We start from the raw sequence: 20,327 nt of genomic DNA, 5'->3' as shown, positions 1-20,327 counted from the left end.
GGCCACCCCTTACTCAGCAGCTGGAGCTGGGTCAGCCAGCAAAGCCATGGGGCTCTCAGGGGCAGGCGGCTCCAGCTCGCTGGGCCATCCAATCCCAGAGCAGACAAGAGAAGACAGGCGTGGCAGGCAGCCAATCCCAGAGAGGCAGCAAGAGGGCGAATAGAGAGGGAGGGGGGAGGAGGGAAGGAGAGAAGGAAGAGCAGGCTGAGACATGGTGATGGGAAAGGACAACACAGGGTGGCCAGGGTCAGCCGAGAGTCCAGAGTGGCCCAGAGGGAGGCAGGAGGCCGGGGGAGGCGGCAGCCAGGGCGGACAGAGGCTCAGGGACACGGAGGGAGGGGGGAGTTGGGAGAGGGCAGATGGAAAGGGGGCAGCCCTGGGCCCAAGGCGGGCGGTACCTGAGGAAGGCCTCCTCGGGGGTGGGCCCCAGGCTAGGCTGGGCGGCCGGGCCATCGGAGAATACGTCCACCAGGAGGTTGCCCGCACCCGAGGGAGCTGGGGGTGCCGCTGGGGGAGGGGCTGCCCGCAGCCCCAGGAGGTCGGCGGAGGGTGAGGGCGTGGACTGCAGGGAATGCAGGCACAGGTGAAAAGAGAGGACGGCGTGGCTGGGCCCAGCCCCCGCAGCCCAGCCCCACGGGACTCACCACGGTGCTGGGGGTGGGCTCCACGCCCCCATTGATGTCGTGGCTGCTGGGCTCCCTCCGGCCGTCATCCAGGGCACTGCCGGCCCCCGGCCCTTTCTTGCGTTTGAGCTTGGCCAGGATGGACGACTCGCGCTCGGGGAAGGGTGGCATCTCCTCCAGCACCGTGGCCTGCGGGGTCGGGGTGGGGGGGTTGGGGGGGCAGGAGCAGGTCAGGGACGGGCGTCCCGGGGAGGAGGAGGGGACAGAGGTGCAGAGGAGGGGCGCGTGGGGGCTGGGGCTCTGACCAGAACGTCCGTGCTGGCCACCGAGCTAAGGGTGAGGTACTCGACGGCGCGCTGCTGCAGCTCCACATCGGCGTTGCGCAGCTGGGAGCCGGCCCGCAGGACACCCTGGATGGTGGCCTTGGTCTCCGGGAAGAGGTTGATGAACTTGATGTAGGTGGACAGCAGCAGGGCCCGGGTGGCCACGCTGCACAGGTGGAACTTGGAGTGCAGCAGGGAGAACTGCACCGGGGGGCTGCAGGGGGCGGAGCCGGGGGTGCGCGTCAGCAGGTGGCCAGCTCCACCACCCTCTCCCAGAAGCCCCCACGAGAGGTGCCGCCTCCCTCAGAGGGACCTTTCCCGGGATCGCAGGCGGACCCCAGGGCCCCAGACCCCTCAGGAGTTTGTGTGCGTTCACCCCCTCACCTGGAGCGAGGGTCCCCAGCAATCAGGTTCCCAAACTCCCCAAGGATGTAGCCGCCAACTTTCACCATGTTCTCATGGCAGGCGGGGGCCTGGAGCGCCTGGGGGGCGGGGACAGCGGTGAGTGGCACCAACCTGACTCAGGAGCGCTCAGCATGTGCCGGGCGCAGCGCTGAGCCCTCGACTCCTATTAACTGCAGAAGCCTCGTGACTCTGCTGTGCGTGGGTTTATAGATGGGGAAAGTGAGGCACAGAGCAGTTAAGTGACTGGCCGGAGCTCACACAGGGAGTAAAACGGGGCAGAATGGGCCCTCTTTGCTGGGGCAGAGGGAGTGAGGAACTGCCGGGACCTGGGGATGGGGGGCTACACGCTAGGCACCCCACGCCCTGCTGACCCTCATACATATGGGCCCGTGGAGGCCCCAGGAGGCCAAGGCCCCTCTGAGGAGGAGGAAGCAGCATGGAGGCCCGGGCCGTCTGGCCCACCGCCCCAGCTGTCCTTGCTCTGCCTTGTTGCCCCTCTGTGGGGGTGAGACGGGGGCGCTGACCTCGAAGACGGTCTTGGCAGCGTAGCCCTGGACGTCGTCACGGTTGGTGACAATCTGTAGCACGCGGTACCACACCTCCTCGCTCACGTAGTCGCCCGCGATGCGGATGAGGTTGAGGATGGTGTCCACGTACCAGCTGTAATCCACGGCGTACTTCTCCGCCAGGATGGCCACCTTCAGGACCTGCCAGCCAGGAGGGAGGTCGGGTGTGCGAGTGTGCCCACGGCGGGGAGGCGGGGTGTGGACTCACCCCATCTGGGCTCAGCGCAGCCCGATCTGGAGACCCAGGAGTCTGGGCGTCCTGCCCCTGCCAGGACTCACGATCTCTTCGCGGATGGCGTAGTCGGCCGTCTCCAGGTACCGCAGCATCTCTGACACAATCTGCTTGGCGTTGCTCCGGTCGCACATGGCATAGAGGAGGTCGGCCGCCCGCTGTCGCACGCTGACGTCCCGCTCCGTCTGAGGGAGGAGAGCAGGCAGGGTGTGTTCTAGGCTCCCTCCTGGCATGGCCCGGCCACCCCAGGGCCTCTGACCCCCCGAGCCTCTCTGAGGGAGCAGAGGAGACACAGGCCAGGTCAGTGTGGCCAGGGGCAGGCTCCCAAAGGTCACACCTTGAGGGCGTTGATGACGGTGTCAATGTGGGTCTTGACCGCCTCGTGGGAGAACTCGGAGCTGGCCAGTGTGCACATGCTCTCCAGGGCCAGGTAGCGCAGGTTGGTCTCCCGGTGCTGCAGGAACTGGCCCAGCTGGTTACAGGCCCGGACCAGGAGGTTGGGCTCACTGCCGGCAAAAGAGGAAGAGACCGGGGTGGGGGCAGGGAAGACACCCAGATGACATGAGGAGATGGAGGACCGGGCCTCAGCTGATCCAGCTCACATCCGCCTCAGGATCCAGCTCTTAACTCCTGCCCTCTGTCCCAGTCATGACCACTCCCGGGGACCCAGACACCTGGGCATCCAGCCCAAATACAGATATTTGGGAATTCTGCCCCTCAAGAGGGGCCCAGTGCCAATCTGGCAGGGCAGCGTTTCACACTTCCATCATCCTCCTAGCTAGAAGTCACATTCCCAGGCCCCCTCCCCTAGGACCCAGGAACCCAGGCCCCCAGCCCCTCCTCCCTCAGACCCAGCATCCAGGCCCCAGGCCCCTCCTCCCTCAGGCCCAGGAGTCAGCCCCTGGCCCCCTCCTCTCTCAGACCCAGGAATCCAGGCCCTCAGCCCTCCTTTCCCAGGCCAGGCTCCCTGCCCCCCAGCAGGCAGGCACCTGTCGTAGTGGATGATGAGACTGATGGTCTCGAAGAGGATGGCATTCTTGGCATTGGAGTGCTGGACCTTCTTGGACTTGGGCGGCTCCTGGGCCTTGTTGAGCACGGTCTCCAGACACTCCACCAGCCGCCCCTTCACGGCCGCGTCCTCTGGGGAACCAGAGGGCACGCCCTGGGCTGAGCTCTCTGCCGGCCCGGCCCGCGTGCCACGGGCAGGGGCCACGCCATGGCTCCCGTCCTCCAGAGGAAGAGTGCGGGCCCTGCAGCTTCAGGCTGGGGCCTCTACTCCCCCAAGTCCTTCCTGGGTCCCCAGGTGACCAGGGGAGGCTGACAAGAGGACATGACTCCAGACCTGAGCTCTCGTCCTGCTCTGTTCTAACTCCGCTGGGCCAGAGGCTCCACCCTTGGGAGCCCCTGTTTCCCCTTCCGCAGCACGCATGCACTTTAGGAGTCTCACAGAGCAAAGAAAGCTGCAGAAACCTTCCCCAGAGACACCCCCAAACCCAGCTCTTCCCAAGGAGGGGTCTGAGTGCCTGAGACAGTTGCCAACTAGGAGCTCACACAAACCCCGGGAACTGCCATTCCCTCACCTGTGAGGCAACTCCAAGTGGACAGAACAACTGTCAAGTGTTCTAGCAAAGAATGTTGTACCCAAATCTATCGGGAAATTCACGAGATAGAGAACCAGCTAAAGGACACAGGCAGCGATCAGCCAAATCCAAAACATGGGACACACCGCAACCCAAAACTCTCCCGTTTCTTCAAAAACTGGGAGTGGGGGTGGGACTATTCCAGATGGAAAAAAAAAATGACAAAGACGTAATCAGTTAATTTGTGGTCCTAGACTGTATTTTTTAAGCCATAAAAATAATGCTATGGACAATTAGGGCAGTTTGCTGCCTGGGTAGCTGATGACCCCAAGATTATTCTAAATCTTCTTAGGTGTGATAAGAGCATTGTGGTTTTGTAGTGTTCTTGATTGTAAGAAACGTTTGCGGAAATATCTTGGGGTGAGGGGGAGTGTTATGATGTCTGCCACTTTTTTTTTTTTAATAAATTTATTTATTTTATGCATTTATTTTTGGCTGCGTTGGGTCTTTGCTGCTGCACGCGGGCTTTCTCTAGTTGCGGCAAGCGGGGGCTACTCTTCGTTGCAGTGACAGGCTTCTCATTGTGGTGGCTTCTCTTGTTGTGGAGCATGGGCTCTAGGCGCACGGGCTTCAGTAGTTGTGGCATGTGGGCTCAGTAGTGTGGCTCGCGGGCTCTAGAGCGCAGGCTCAGTAGTTGTGGCGCACGGGCTTAGTTGCTCTGCGGCCTGTGGGATCTTCCCAGACCAGGGCTGGAACCCGTGTCCCCTGCTTTGGCAGGAGGATTCTCAACCACTGCGCCACCAGGGAAGTCCCTGCCACTTACTTTCAAGTAATTCAGCAACTGGGTGTCCGAGACAATGAGGGAACAAGGGAGCAAATCCAGCAAAGTGGTAAAGCTCCGCTGAGTCTGGGTCGGGGGGCATCTGGGTGTGGTCATTTTACTGTTGTTCTCCCAAGTTATCCTTATGTCCAAAATTTTTCTTAACCAAAGGTTGCAGTGAAGGCCAGTGTCATGGAATGAAGGGGGAATTCTTCGAGATTAAAAGAGACTTATGGGACTTCCCTGGTGGCACAGTGGATAGGACTCTGCGCTCCCAATGCAGGGGGCCCGGGTTCGATCCCTGGTCAGGGAACTAGATCCCACATGCATGCCACAACTAACAGTTTGCATGCCACACCTAAGGAGCCCACTAGCTGCAACTAAGAAGCCCGCCTGCTGCAACTAGGGAGTCCACGTGCTGCCACTAAGGAGCCTGCCTGCTACAACTAAGACCTGGTGCAACTGAATAAAAAAAAACTTACTTGGAAATAAATTGGAGCAGCCCCTCCCTGCCCAGCACTGGGTGGGGGTGGGGGTGGGGGAATGGCTGCAGTTCTCACAGGGCAGGGGATCAGAGTTGGTGATGTGCTTGCCCAGGGCACACCCCAAAATTATGAGGCGGGGCTTCTAGATGCAAGAGGGCTTAGGTTCTAACTATGCCCTTCCTTACAGGATGAGAAAAGAGGCCCAGAGTGGGGACAAGGCTTCCCCAGGGCCTCATGGCAAAATTCACCTCTGGCTTTCACCGGCTGGGAGGGGCCTTGGGTGTCACCTACATCATACACTCCATTACAGTGTGTGCGTGCGTGCACATGCACGCACACACACACACACACACACACACACACACACGCTCGCACCCAGCTGGCTGTGAAGATTTGGGGCTACACACCAGCTCCCTGGCCCCCAGCAGGTGCTTAGCACCCTGGCTGAATCGAAGGGCACTGGTTTATCAAGCGCCTACTGTGTGCTGAGCACCTCAGCACAGGGTCCCTCAAAACTGCTCTGTGAGGTCAGACAGCCGAGGATACAGAAGCTCAGGGGGAGCCACGGCCCACGTGGTAGAGGGAAAGGGTTTAGAGCATAGGTTCGGGAGTCAGGCTCTGCTCTTCCTTCGCTGCCCTGGAAAGGAAATGTCTTCTCTCCAAGCCTCAATTTCCCAGTGTGTCTATTTCAGGGACAGCTGCCCCTTGCCAGCTCTGCTGGGGGCACCTGGACACCCCAGTGCAGTACCAGCTCACTGCAGTACCCTCCGTCCACGCCGGTGGTCATGACCATGAGCAACGAGGGCAAGAAAGCCCCTAGCAGAGCTATGCTAACTCCCACTGCATGGCCTGGAATCGCCCCTTGACCTGCTGGGTGACCTTGGGCAAGGCCCTCCCCTCTCCAAGCCCTGGTTTCCTCATCTGTAACAGATGAGATGACAGCCCCGACATTCCAGGGCTGGAGCATTCCAGGGCTGGAGCGTGAGTCTAGTTTTGCAGGGACCCAGGCCCACAGCAGGGGAGTCAACAAACAAGCGATCTGTCCCATTCTCTGTGCTGAGCCGGGAGGACGCCCTGCTCTCTGCTGCCCACCTTCCCCCAACCCGTCTCCAACAGCCTCACACAGCATTCTCATCCCGGGGCCTCCCAGCGTGGGCCCTGGGCTCAGCGCTGCCCCCACTGCAGCCTCGTAACAGGGGCTAGAGGCACCAGCCCAGCCTCAGAGGACTCCTGACACAGACCCCCAGCACCCGGCCCCCCTGCCCAGCCATGGGGTCGGCGGCCCCCAGACCCCAGCCCGGGTGGGCTCGGCAGTACCTGGCGGCGGGTAGCACTGCAGCAGCCGCAGGAGCTTCACCGAGAGCCAGGGCGCCGGGACGAAGTAGTAGGTGTAGTCCTGGAGGTCGGTGGAGGCCGAGGAGACGATCTGGGGGCAGAGGAGGCGGGTGAGGCATGGGTGGGGGGACGGGGAGGGGTGGCTGTGACGTGACAGTTTTATGGCGCAGAAACCGGAGGCTCAGGGAGGGTGGTGAGGAAGCCTCGGGCACACAGCGAGTGACGGGCTGGATCTGGGACTGGTCGGTTTTTCCACGTAAAGCTGGCGTGGGGTGGGCAGGAACTCTCGGCCAACCCGATCCCCTTCTGTGAAGGCGACTCCAACTCTGCGCCTCACAATGCCCTGGGCTGCCTTCACTAGCACCTGGACCCCACGGCTCCCTGGAGAGTGCTTCCTTGTGGCCCTCCCCCAACACCCGAAGCTACCCAGGGGCAGGAACTGGGTCTGACCCATTCCTGGGTCCCCGGGCCTACTACGAGGTCAGACACGAGAAGGGATCAGGGAAGAGGTGGGGGAATTAGTAAAAGAGCAGGCAACTTTTTTTCCTCACGGCAAACTCCTACGCCACCTTGAAAACCCCTTCTCCAGGAAGCAAGCCCCACCCTGCTCTGAGCCACCTCCATGACAGTAGGTGCCCCACCCCCACTGTCACTGTCTGTGTCTCCCCCACCAAGCCTGGCCCACGAGAGAATTCGGATGCGTGGTGAATGAATGAAAATACGAATGAATAAGCTGGTGTGTTGTTCTCTTTGGTTGAGAACACAGGCCTCTCTTGACCTGCTCAGGAAACATTTATATTTATTCCAAGTCTCAACTCAGGCAAGGATCACCTCCACCAGGAAGCCTTCCCGGACTTCTAGGCTGGGTGAAGTGCCTCCTTTGGGGGGGCCTGCAATGTCCTTGCTACCTCCACGACTGCACACACTGCCCCTTTTATGATCATCTGTGCCTGAGTTGGCCCTGCCGTACATCCTTCCCCTCAACAGGACAGGGAGCTCCTTGAGGGTAGGCTCGGGTCTGACTCATCCATGTCCCCAAGTGTCAGCCCGCACAGAGCTGGGCCCACAGGAGGCCTCAGGGCATGTTCCCAGGACAGGGGCGAAGGTGGTGAGAGGAGCAGAAAAGGAGGGAAGGAAAAGCAGGAGAAGCAGGAAGAAAAAAGAGAGGGGGGCGAGAGGGAGACAGACAGGAGACCAACCTCACTTCCTGGGTGCTCATCGTGTGCCCGGCCCTGTGCTCTTTATACAGATTAATTCACAGCAGCTATGCTGTGAGGCAGGCACTGGAATAATCCCCTTTGAACACAAGAGGCAAACGAGGCCCGGAGGGGTGAAGCCACTTGCCTAGGGCCACACAGCCAGGAAGTGACGGAGCTGGGATGAACCCAGCTCTGAGCCCGAGTCCTTAACCACTGAGCTAGATGGCGTCTCTGGGACAGTGAGGACCAGAGAGGTGCCCAGGGGACAGGGACGCCGCAGCTGGTGCTGATACCACACCCACCCGGCTCAGGCGAGACACAGCCAGGGAGATGCATGTCTTGAAGTCATCTGGGTTCTTCTTGCAGAGACAGGTGATGAGGCTGACAGCGGCTGTGACCACGCCCTGTAGGGGCAGACGAGTGGCAGGTCAGGGCCCTCGGGGGAGGATCAGACTGGGGACAAGTGTCCAGGCTGTGGTTCTGAGAGTAGAGGCGCAGGAGCACTTGGGGCTGGGGTGGCCTGAGGGGTGCGCTTGGGTATGTACAGGTGTCCTGGTGGCTGTTTCACGGCTTGGGGACCATGAGGGACGGGAGCACTGGGGGTAGCGACAGAGGTCAGTGTCTCTGTGCTGGTTGGGCAGGCGATGGGGGAATCTCTGGGTGTCGGAAACAGAGGCTGGGATTTTTCTGAGGGTCTGGGTGAGCGATGGGTGTTGGGGACACTGGACAGGATCCCCGGGCATCCAGGTGGGTGTCAGTGACAGAAGTGGGGGGCCCTGGGCATTCAAGTAAGAATCAGGGCAGAGGAGGGGTCCCCAGGCATCCAGGTGGGAAGCAGGGCAGAGGTGGGGGGCCCCAGGCATCAGCTGGCTGCCAAGGGCGGTGGGTCTTGGGGGCAGTGGTCCAGGGTCGCTGGGCACCAGGCAGGGGTCTCACCATGTGCTGGTCGTTGAGCAGGTGCACCACGCGGGCCGTCCACTCGCCCATGGGCACCAGGTCGGGCGAGGCCTTGTAGAGCCGCAGCAGGCACAGGGCCGCACTCTGCTTCACGCTGTCCATGCTGTCCCTGCCGGGACACAATGTGGGGTGGGAGTGGGGGGTCAGCGTGACCACGGCCCTGCACACCTCCCCCCTCCTCTCTCGCTCCTCCCAGGAAGGGTGTCCAACAAGAGGCGGAAAAAGCCCGGCAGACCCAGGAACCCATCTGGCGCTGCCCTCACTGCCCATCGGGCCTCAGTTTCTTCATCTGCAAAATGGGTTGCATCCCAGTAACCTCATGGGGTCATGGGCAGGGCCGAGCAAAATGTCAAGCGTGGCTCTGCACCTTCATTCAGTTACCGTTCACTTATTGAGCGCCTACTGGGAGCCAGGCATTGCTGTCGGCTCTGTGGACAGAGTGGTGGACAAACTGGTCCAAAGTGTGTCCTCACAGGGACTTCCCTGGTTGTCCAGTGATTAAGAATCCGCCTTCCAATGCAGGGTATATGGGTTCGATCCCTGCTCGGGGAACTAAGATCCCACACTGCAACTACTGAGCCCACGTGCTCTGGAACCCATGTGTCACAACTAGAGAGAAGCCCTTGTGCCGCAACGAAGAGTCCGCGCACTGCAACGAAAGATCCCGCATACTGCAACTAAGACTTGATGCCGCCAAAATAAATAAATAAATAAATAAATAAATAATCCACAGAGTATCAGATAAAGTTGTTCTTTCTTTAAAAAAAAAACAAAAACAGTGTGTCCTCACAGAGCTTACATTCTCACCAGGGCAGCCGGCATCCTACAACAGATACTGTCCAGGTTCAGTGCTACAGAGCAAACTAGGGCAGGCACTCCGGGTTTTTGTTTTTGTTTTTTTAACTTTTTATTTTAATTAATTAATTAATTTTTTGGCTGCGTTGGGTCTTCGTTGCTGCGCGCAGGCTTTCTCTAGTTGCGGCGAGCGGGGGCTACTCTTTGTTGCTGTGCACGGGCTTCTCATTGCAGTGACTTCTTTTCTTGCGGAGCACTGGCTCTAGGTGCGCGGGCTTCGGTAGTTGCAGCACATGGGCTCAGTAGTTGTGGCTCGAGGGCTCCAGAGTGCAGGCTCAGTAGTTGTGGCGCGCGGGCTTAGTTGCTCCGCAGCATGTGGGATCTTCCCAGACCAAGGCTCGAATCCGTGTCCCTTGCATTGGCAGGCGGATTCTTAACCACTGCACCACCAGGGAAGTCCCTGGGGATGCTATTTTGGATGAAGGTCTCACTAACAAGGCGCCAGGTTAACAGAAAACTGAGAGAAAAGACTAAAAATCTGCACAGAATGTTCCCAGCAGAGAGAAGGGGCTGTGGAGGGCTCGAGGCAGGCAGGCCTGTGTGTGGAAGGAGCTTGGAGGAGTCTTGTGTGGCTGGAGACAGGGCAGAGCGGGGGCTGAGGGCCAGACCGTGCGGGGCCTTGCAGGCCACGGCGAGGACTACGCTCTCACCCAGCGGGAGATGGAGCCGCTGCAGGGGACAAGCGGGGAAGCTATGATACTAAGGCGACGGCGGGAAAAGCTACCACCCAGGGCCCTTCCGATCTGCTCGGCCCTGGTACAGGCACTGGCTCATTCATTTTATCTCCACAACAAACTGAGAAAACAGGTACTACTATGGACCACTGTCCCCGGATCTGTCTTATGTTTTTAAAAGGTCCCTCTGCTGCTGTGTGGAGAAGAGACTGTGGGAGGCTGGGGTGGGGGCAGGAGGTGACAGCAATAGTCCAGGCAGGAGATGACAGGAGATGACAGTGCTTCAGACCCCGCTGCAGCCGTGCAGGTGAGAAGTGGCTCTGTTCTGATACATTTTTACTATGAGGTGGTGGGGACAGAAGAGGGGACAAGGTGACCCTCAAGTTTCTGACCTGAGGGACCTGGCAAGTGGTGAGACCATTTGTTGCGTGGGGACCTGGGGCAAGATGGCGGGTGGGGCGCTGAGTGGGACCCAAGTTTGATACCGAACAGATACGAAATTGACATGCTAACGAGACACCCAGTGGGGCCCTGGACCCACGGGGCTGTGTGGCCTCTGGCAAGTGCCCGTCCCTCTCTGAGCCTCCATAATGTCCTTCATAAAATGGGAATCCTACACCCCTCTTCAGAGGAGAGGAAGCCTGTCAAACACTGTGGTGGGCTGAATAATGCCCCCCACCCCCGACACGTCCACATCCTAATGTCCAGACCCTGTAAGTGTGTTCCCTTACATTCAAAGGGGACTTTGCAGATATGATGAAATCAGGGATCCTGAGATGATTCTGGATTACCCAGGTGAGCCCTAAATGTAATCACAAGGTCCTTAGAAGAGAGAAGGAGGAGGATCAGAGTCAGAGAGATGCAAGGACAGATACAGAGATCAGAGAGAAGATGCTACCCTGCTGATTAAAGATGGAAGGGGCCATGAGCCACGGGATGCAGGCGGCCTCTAGAAGCTGGAAAAGACCTGGAAACAGATTCTCTCTGAGAGCCTCCAGAGGGCACCAGTCCTGCTGACACCTTGATTTCAGCCCAGTGAGCCTCACTGTGGACTTCTGACCTCCAGAACTGTGGGAGAATCAATGTGTGTTTTAAGCCCCTAACTTGTGGTCGTGGGTTACAGTGGCCACAGGAAACTGAACAGGCACTGGGTTAGCACAGAGCCTGGCAGCCAGCAGTGTCCCATCCCAGAGCGCTGAGTTCATGGCCCGGTCAGTACCCAGGTCCCAGCATCACAAAGAGTGTGAAGCGTAACAGTGTTCTAGAAAGCACTCCCCGGTCTCTGGGGTCAGACACGCCTGCTTGTGGGGCGTGATTTGGGGATAAGGCATTGACCCTCTCTGGCAATTTCCTCCTGGGGAAAATGAGGACCCCCACAGACTGGGGGATGAAGAAGTGAACCTCGGTATCACGGCCTCAAGCACAGAATGGGTCCTAGGAGTTGTCTCGACCGCCCAGACTGGGCCTTACAGTGACATTTTCCCAGAAAGAACCCAACAGAAGCACAGGGGAGGGTCCCAGGAAGGGTGGGTGAAACTGCAGGAGTCAAAGGCCAGGTGAAAAGATGTTTTACTGGATGTGCAGGAGAAACATGAATTGCATGGACGTGGCAGCTCCGTTTTCTCCCGTCAGCTAGGCAGACTCATGTGTGTCGGCCAGGCTGGGGAGATGGGAGCCCTCGGATGCCGTGGCCACGGGTAGACATGGACACAGGCCGTCAGAAAAGGAGCTGGGCTGCCCCTGGTCAGGTAGCTTCTGTAAGGGATGCAGACCTAGACCAGCAATTCTGCTCCCAGACACCTGCCCTGGGGAAAGGCACACACACGTGCTCAAGGTCATGGCATAGGAAAGATCATATTAAAACCAGAAACCAGCAGAAGGTCTGCCCACAGCGGAGCTCCATGAATGGTGGTCTTTCCACCATCATCATCATAGCTCACACCCCATGAGGCTTGCCTCTGGCCCAGGCTCTAAGAGCTTCTACATATTAACACGTTTAATCCTCAGGACAGCCCTCTGAGGAGGTGGATTCTATTATCATCTCCGTGACAGGTAAGGAAACGTCCAGGAGAATCCCAAATAAAAGAATAAGAGTGGGGACTTCCCTGGTGGTCCAGTGGTTGAGAATCCGTCTTCCAATGCAGGGGACGCGGGTTCGATCCCTGGCCAGGGAACTAGGATCCTACATGCCGTGGGGCAACTGGGCCCGTGCAGCAACTACTGAGCCCGCGCACCACAACTAGAGAGAAACCCGCGTGCTGCAACGAAAGACCCCGCGTGCCGCAACGATGATCCCGCGTGCTGCAACTAAGACCCAATGCAGCCAAATAAATTAAATAAATAAATAAATATTAAAAAAAAAAAAAAAAAGAATAAGAGCGATTGACCAACTTGGTTAAGTTACACAGAGATTGTGATACTTCGTAGGTAAAGTTGAAAGCTACATAATATAGGGGGGTGTGCCTGGGTGTAAAAGGACAAAACGTACATTGGAATAAGCACCACCAGACTCAGGGCACCGGGAGGAAGTCCAGATGGAGAGATGATATGAGGGACCCGAAGGGGAAATTCAACCGCAGCTGTTTTCTTTCTTTCTTTTTTTTTTTTTTTTTTTGAAACAAGGCGTAATACATTATGACCCAGCAATTTCATGCCCAGGCAGCTCCGCAACAGAACCGAAAACAGAGTTCACACAAATGCGTGCGTTATTCATCACAGCCGAAAGGTGGAACCTTGGTGACGAACGGAGAAATAAATTGTGGTCCATCCATACAGTGGAATGTTCTTATTGGCTCATAAAAAAGGAATGAAGCCCTGACACATACTACAACAGGGATGAACCTCAAAAACATTATGCCAAGAGAAAAGCCAGACACAAAGGCCGCATACTGTGTGATTCCATTTATCTGAAAATGTCCAGAATAGGCAAATCTTTAGAGACAGAGAGCATATTAGAGATTGCCTGGGGCTGGGGAGAGAGGGTCTGGGGAATGACTGCTGATGGGCACAGGGCTTCTTTTTCGGGTGATGGAAATATTCTGCAATTAGGTAGTGGGGATGCTTGAACAACACTGCGAATGGCCTAAAGACCACCGAACTGTACACTTCAAAGTGCTTATAATGGTGAGCTTTATGTTATGTGAATTTTACCTCAAATTAAAAAAAAAAAAAACTACCTAAAGAAACAGTAACCCAGAGTTCCCTGGTGGCCTAGTGGTTAGGATTCTGGGCTTTCACTGACATGGCCCAGGTTCAGTCCCCGGCCGGGGAATATCCACAAGCCACGCGGTGCAGCCCAAACCAGAACAAAACAAAACAAAAAACCAAAAACATTTCCTCTGCGCCCCAGTCACTGTCAAGGTCAAGTTTCCAGTGCTGAGAGCCCAGCCTATAGTCAGACAAGCCCAGCGTGGCCTGTGACTTTGGCAGGGCAGGGCCCCTTGTGTGAAACGGGGACATCATCTGTGCTCATATATGTTTGTCACACTGGCTTCTTTCTCAGCCCTCAGAGGTGCCAAGTTCTCCCCAATCAGGGTGACTGGCCACCTGACTCACCCAAGCCAATGCCAGCTGCCTGTCCTGATCTTAAAGAAACTGTCAGCAGCATTCACCATGGCTGACCACTCCCTCCTCCATGAAAGTTTCTTCTCCAAGCTCCGCGCCACAGCCCATTCTGCATTTTCCTCCCTCTCCCTGGCCAGACTTCCACACACTGGATCACCCCAGCCCTCAGCCTTTGGTCTCTTCTCTTCTCTGGTCACATCCTGCCTGAGGAACCTCATCCGGCTGTGGCTTTAATTACCATCCACCCTGCGCTGTCCCATCTGGTGGCCTCCAGCAACACAAAGCTACCGAGCACTTGAATGGAGTGAGTCCAGACTGAGATGCCATGTGTGTAAATTACACAGTGGTTTCAAAGACTTAATGCAAAAAATACTGGATAATGTGTATGTTGATCTAATGTCAAAATGATTCTGGATGGATCAGGTGAGATTAAAATATTAAAATTAGATGGGGGGCTTCCCTGGTGGCGCAGTGGTTGAGAATCTGCCTGCTAATGCAGGGGACACGGGTTCGAGCCCTGGTCTGGGAAGATCCCACATGCCACGGAGCAGCTGGGCCCGTGAGCCACAATTGCTGAGCCTGCGCGTCTGGAGCCTGTGCCCCGTGACGGGAGGGGCCGCGATAGAGAAAGGCCCGCGCACCGCGATGAAGAGCGGTCCCCGCACCGCGATGAAGAGTGGCCCCCGCTTGCCGCAACTAGAGAAAGCCCTCGCACGAACCGAAGACCCAACACAGCCAAAAATAAACAAATAAATAAATAAGAAAATCCTTAAAAAAAAAAAAAAAAAAAAAAATTAGATGGGGAATTCCCCTGGCAGTCCAGTGGTTAGGACCCTGAGCTTCCACTGCAGGGGGCACAGGTTTGATGCCTGGTGGGGAAACTAAGATCCTGCGTGCCGCACGGTGCAACCAAAAATTAAAATAAAAAAAAAATGAAATTAGTTTTACTTTTTAAAAAAAAATTAATCAATTTATTTATTTTTGGCTGCACTGGGTCTTCATCGCTGCACGCGGGCTTTTCTCTGGTTGCATTGAGCGGGGGCTGTTCTTTGTTGCGGTGGGCGGGCTTCTCATTGCGGTGGCTTCTCTCGTTGCGGAGCACGGGCTCTAGGCGTGCAGACTTCAGTAGTTGTGGCGCACAGGCTCAGTAGTTGTGGCTCACGGGCTCTAGAGCACGGGCTCAGTAGTTGTGGTGCACGGGGTTAGCTGCTCTGCAGCGTGTGGGATCTTCCCGGACCAGGGCTCGAACCCGTGTCCCCTGCATTGGCAGGCGGATTCTTAACCACCGCACCACCAGGGAAGTCCCTACTTACTTGTTTTTACTTTGTCTACTAGGCATCTCAGATTCAACATGGCCAAACCCAACTCTGGATCCTCCCCCTCCTTCACTTGGTTCTCCCCCACTCCCTCCTTCATCATTCATCCACCTGTTCAACTTCACTCCTCTCTCTCTCTTACACCATATACAATCAGTACTGTGGTCTTTGCTTCCAAAACATACAGTTCTAGTAACTATTTTCTGCAACGACCTTGGTCCCAGCCACTGTCAGCTCTGCCCAGGACGGCAACAGACATCTCAATGGTCTCCCTGCTACCATGCTTGGTGCCCCCGACAGTCTCTAGGCTACTTGAATCTAAGGATCATGTTCTTTCATTGGTTCTGATATATTCTTAGCTATAATCTGTTCAAACACTGCATCTGTTACGATTCTCTCCCTTCTCTCTTTCTAGAACTCTAAACAGTGTTGTTAGATTTTATCTCCCTTGACTCTTAACCTCTCTTTTAAATTTTTCTGTCTCTTTGTTTCTCTGGGCTGCACTCTGATTAATTTCTCCAGTTCTTCTGCCTATTTACAATCCTTGCTTTGGTTCTGTCTACTCTGCTGCTAAACTAGACCACTTAATTTTTTTTTTTTTAATTTAAATGTTGTCCATTTCTTTTTAAACAATGCTTACGCTTCATTCTATTTTTAAATTGTTCTCTTTTTTCTTGAAACATATTAAGCATACTCATCTTACATTCTGTATGAAAACTCCAATCCAACTGTTATTTTCCATTTTCTTTCTGCTGGTTCTCCCTCATGGTGCCTTGCGTCTTGTGTCTAGTGATTTTCGACTGTGAGCTACTCATGTAACTTGGAGCTTCATCTGTGGAAATCATTGAGGCCTATGATGAAAGTGGGTTTCTCCCAAAAAGACTTGTTTGCTTCTGTCAGGCACTGGGGTACTAGCAGTTTGTGTCACTTAAGCTAAAGTTTGGCTTAAGGTTCTACGGATGACCCAGGAAGGGGAAAATCGGACTGAACACCAGTGTGTGGGCTGTTCCATGCCAAAGTTCAAAAAGGATAATTTTGCTTATAGACCCTAAGGGGATTTATTTCTAGGTCACCCTCAATTTGAAGTGTGGCCTCTGGAGCCCCTGCTTGAACCAGCTTGTCTTCTGTTCCCAGAGGCTACAGGGCCCCAAAACCAATACCTAAGTTCATCCAGGTCAGCAAATGCCCTAAGCAAAATCCAGCTTAGGCACTCTGCTCACTTCCCTGGGTGTCAGGCTCCTCTTAGCTTGTGGCCTGTGTGTCTCCTTATTTTCTTGCTAGCTCATGAATACATTGAAAAATATTTCCTTTCCTCTTTTAACCCACATTGATAACTGGGTTTTGGGGAGACCCTCAGGCAGGAATCTAGCCCACAAGCTGCCAGAAATACAAGTCCTACTTTCTCCCACACCAGGTTGAGTGATCTTTTAAAAATACAGGGGCTTCATAAATAAATAAATAAATAAATAAAAAATAAAGTAGCCGGAAAAAAAAAAAAAAAATACAGGGGCTTCCCTGGTGGCACAGTGGTTAAGAACCCGCCTGCCAATGCAGGGGACACGGGTTAGAGCCCTGGTCCAGGAAGATCCCACATGCTGCAGAGCAACTAAGCCTGTGTGCCACAACTGCTGAGCCTGCACTCTAGAGCCCGTGAGCCACAACTACTGAGCCCACGTGCCTAGAGCCCATGCTCTGCAACAAGAGAAGCCACAACAATGAGAAGCCCGAGCCCTGCAATGAAGAGTAGTCCCTGCTCACCACAACTAGAAAAAGCCCACGTGCAGCAACAAAAACCCAACGCAGCCAAAAATAAAAAATAAATAATAAATAAATAAATAAAATAACAAAGCCAAGCATGTCATTTACCTGCTCAAAACACACCTATTGCCTCCCAATTTCAATGAGAATAAATCCATACTCCCCCTATTCTCTCGCTTGTTCACCACAGTCAAGCCAGAGACACTATCTCTTGGTTCCTTGAATGTACAAAGCTCACGCCTACCTCAGGGCCTTTGCACTTGCTGTTCCTTTTAGTTGGAGCACTACTCCAACCTTTTTTTTTAAACATCTTTATTGGAGTATAATTGCTCTACATTGTTGTGTTAGTTGCTGCTGTATAACAAAGTGAATCAGATATACGTATACATATATCCCCATATCCCCTCCCTCTTGCGTCTCCCTCCCACCCTCCCTATCCCACCCTTCTAGGTGGTCACAAAGCACCGAGCTGATCTCCCTGTGCTACGCGGCTGCTTCCCACTAGCTATCTATTTTACATTTGGTAGTGTAGATATGTCAATGCCACTCTCTCACTTCGTCCCAGCTTACCCTTCCCCCTCCCCGTGTCCTCAAGTCCATTCTCTGCGTCTGCGTCTTTATTCCTGTCCTGTCCCTAGGTTCTTCAGAGCCATTTTTTTTTTTTTAGATTCCATATATATGTGTTAGCATATGGTATTTGTTTTTCTCTTTCTGACTTACTTCACTCTGTATGATGGATTCTAGGTCCATCCACCTCACTACAAATAACTCAATTTCGTTTCTTTTTATGGCTGAGTAATATTCCATTGTATATACGTGCCACATCTTCTTTATCCATTCATCTGTTGATGGACACTTAGGTTGCTTCCATGCCCTGGCTCTTGTAAATAGTGCTGCGGTGAACATTGTGGTACATGACTCTTTTTGAATTATGGTTTTCTCAGGGTATATGCCCAGTAGTGGGATTGCTGGGTCGTATGGTAGTTTTATTTTTAGTTTTTTAAGGAACCGCCATACTGTTCTCCATAGTGGCTGTATCAATTTACATTCCCACCAACAGTGCAAGAGGGTTCCCTTTTCTCCACACCCTCTTCAGCACTTATTGTTTGTAGATTTTTTGGTGATGGCCATTCTGACCGGTGTGAGGTGATACCTTCCAACATTTCTGAATGACTGTCTTCTCCTCATCATTCCAGTCTCAAATTACATGTCACCTTTCGCAGAGACCCTCCCTGATTGAGTCTAACTTAAGTAGCCTTCCCCACCATCTCTGCTGCCCCCCACTGCCCTGTTTTGTTTTCTTCAGAGGAATTGTCACTATCCGAACTCAACTCACTTCTTTGCCTATGTGTTTGCTCTTTGGATTCCCCCCGAGGTGTAAGCTCCCCGAGGATGGGCATGACTGTCTCCGCTGCTCCCTCCTGCCTTCCCACGCCCGGAACAGTGCCCGGCACATTGCAGGTGCTCAAGAAGTGTTTGCTGAACAACCTCCTGCTTCAGAAAGATCACACAGGCTGATCCACCACCCTTCACGCCTTTCCCTTTTCCACAGCCAACTCCTCCTCCTCACCCAGGTCTCAGCCTGATCCCACTTCCTCTGAGAAGCCTTCCCTGATCCCCCAGGCTAGGTCAGGCATGTCTACTACGTGCCCTATGGGCTTCTGCACCCCACAGCGTGGTTCTGAGAGGAAATATATGTTTCATCCTGAAATTACTCAGTCGATGCTTATCCCCCACGCTAGACCGTGAACGCTGGGAGGAGGAAGACCGTGTCCATTTCTGGTCAGGGCTACGTCCCCAGCAACCAGCATGGCGCCTCGCACATACACGCTCAGTAGACGGTTGTTGAATGAATGAACGGAGAAGAGGCAGAAGTTCTGGAGGGCTGTCACCGACATAACTTAAGGTTATCACCTCTTCTTTACTAGATGTTAAAGGTCAATCAGACAGACATCCCACTGGCTTTGTTGGGAAGCTGCCTTACACGGTCGAGCCACTTTGGTGAGATGACGAGAGACAACCATGGGGCTGCCACTGGAATCACGGCAGCGCCAAGCCTGGCTGGGAGACCTTGGGCAGGTGACAGAGCCTCTCTGACCCTCAAACTGGGTTGGGTCTTGTCTACCCCATCCCCCCACCTGGGTCCCCAGTGCCTCACCCAGCCACCAAGATGCGAGGGATGTCGGCGGCAAAGGCCTCGCCCATCTCACGGCTGCCCACGTTGGCGATGCAGTGCAGGGCCAGGCACATGAAGGTGGGGTTGCGGCTGGCCAGGTCGTTCTTGATGGCGTTGTTGATGAGCCGGATCAGCTCCGAGTTGGAGTTCACCAGCACCGAGATGAACAGGTAACCCTGGGTTGGGGAGGGAGGTGGGGGGCTTGGAGCCTTGTGGCTAACTGGTCCTAGACCCCAACCCTCAATCCTGGAGTCTGCACTTCCGGCCCCTCCTCCCTCAGCCCCAGGAGTCCAGGTTCCCCAGGCCCTCCCCCCTCAGCCCCAGGGGTCCAGGCCCCCAGCCCCTCCCCCCTCAGACCCAGGAGTCCCCGCCCCCAACCCCTCCTCCCTCAGACTCACTATCTGCTTCTCCGTGTACTTGTTGGAGCTCAGCAGGTTCACGGCCTCCATGTGCCCAAAGTCGATGTCATGGCCGAGCAGGAAAATGAAGAGCAGTTTACACACATACTTTTTCTTGCTGTAGCCGTCCAAGGCTTTGTCCCCTGGGGCCAGAGGAAGGAAGAAAGGGGAGGCAAAAATGAGGAAGGATCATACCTACAGGTCCCAGGTATCCCAGCCCCAGCCCACAGCCCGCTCCTCCCACAGACCCAGGAGCCTGGGCCCCCAGCATACCCTTGAACTTGGAGCGGATGTTGGCCAGTTCCTTGTTGATTCTCTTAATCTCCGCCTCCTTGCTCTTACCTGGAAGCGAGAAGGCAGGACAGGTCAGGAGGGTCCCAGAGAGTTGAGCCGCCTGCCCTCACTTTCCTGGGCAAGGTCCCTCCTGGCTGGAAGGGCAGAGTCTCCCCAGCCTGGGGCTCCAGGCCCAGGGGGCTGAGGCAAGGCCTGGGCCCTGTCTCTAGCTGGGAGCTTCCGGGAGGTGGAAACCTCAGCTCTTTGGTCCCCACCACCCAGAGGAGAAGCCCAGCACACACTGTGGGGTGCTCCCTGCCTCCCTCCCTCCTCCAGCCCACCCATGGCTCCGGTTACCACTGCACCAGCCCCCAGTTGAAATACGCCCCTGGCAGGAAATATGTAATGAATGAATGAATGAAGAGATCGGCTGCCTTCGAGCTGGCCCCCTGGACCCTCACCCTGACCACACCCCCAGAGCTCAGTGTCTCCTGAAAACTGCTCGGCCCGCACCTTCCCAATTCCAGCCAGTTGCCAGGCACTGGGTCCTGAGCTCCCGGCTCCCCACCTCTGCCCCCCCCCCCCACCCCATCCCTGCTCACAACCTGCAGTTCTCTCCATCCACCCCCCTCCAGCCTGGCCCACAGACCCACTTCCTCCCTCTCCCCTACACGTCTGTCTGTGACATCCCTGCACTTCTGACAAGATCCACCCGGGGAGGACTCGAGAGGGCCTTCCGGGGTCCCACAGGCCAGGTCCCACGCTTCCTCTGTGCTCCTGGATGCCCA

The 20,327-nt window shown here is 55.4% G+C and overlaps 1 protein-coding gene across 4 annotated transcripts in view; it reads right to left on the bottom strand.

Moving 5' to 3' along the window:
• Window positions 1-20,327, bottom strand: part of AP2A1 (adaptor related protein complex 2 subunit alpha 1) — a 37,501-nt gene that overhangs the window by 3,673 nt on the left and 13,501 nt on the right. For 2 of the 4 annotated variants that reach the window (XM_057534133.1, XM_057534132.1), the window contains exons 2-16: window positions 19,540-19,608; window positions 19,267-19,409; window positions 18,851-19,044; window positions 8,505-8,634; window positions 7,871-7,972; window positions 6,352-6,460; window positions 3,139-3,289; window positions 2,487-2,655; window positions 2,197-2,334; window positions 1,876-2,058; window positions 1,331-1,428; window positions 929-1,160; window positions 645-812; window positions 399-562; window positions 14-79 (exon numbers count right to left, since the gene is read on the bottom strand). In XM_057534133.1, the coding sequence (XP_057390116.1) occupies window positions 14-79; window positions 399-562; window positions 645-812; window positions 929-1,160; window positions 1,331-1,428; window positions 1,876-2,058; window positions 2,197-2,334; window positions 2,487-2,655; window positions 3,139-3,289; window positions 6,352-6,460; window positions 7,871-7,972; window positions 8,505-8,634; window positions 18,851-19,044; window positions 19,267-19,409; window positions 19,540-19,608 (2,116 nt within the window). The remainder of the gene's footprint in view (window positions 1-13; window positions 80-398; window positions 563-644; window positions 813-928; window positions 1,161-1,330; window positions 1,429-1,875; window positions 2,059-2,196; window positions 2,335-2,486; window positions 2,656-3,138; window positions 3,290-6,351; window positions 6,461-7,870; window positions 7,973-8,504; window positions 8,635-18,850; window positions 19,045-19,266; window positions 19,410-19,539; window positions 19,609-20,327) is intronic. The other 2 variants (XM_057534135.1, XM_057534134.1) reach the window with 1 other exon arrangement.

The sequence above is a fragment of the Balaenoptera acutorostrata genome, chromosome 19, assembly GCF_949987535.1.
Source record: "Balaenoptera acutorostrata chromosome 19, mBalAcu1.1, whole genome shotgun sequence".
Taxonomy (NCBI): domain Eukaryota; kingdom Metazoa; phylum Chordata; class Mammalia; order Artiodactyla; family Balaenopteridae; genus Balaenoptera; species Balaenoptera acutorostrata.
The sequence above is the reverse complement of the archived record's forward strand: the minus strand, read 5'-3'. Positions and strand labels throughout refer to the sequence as shown.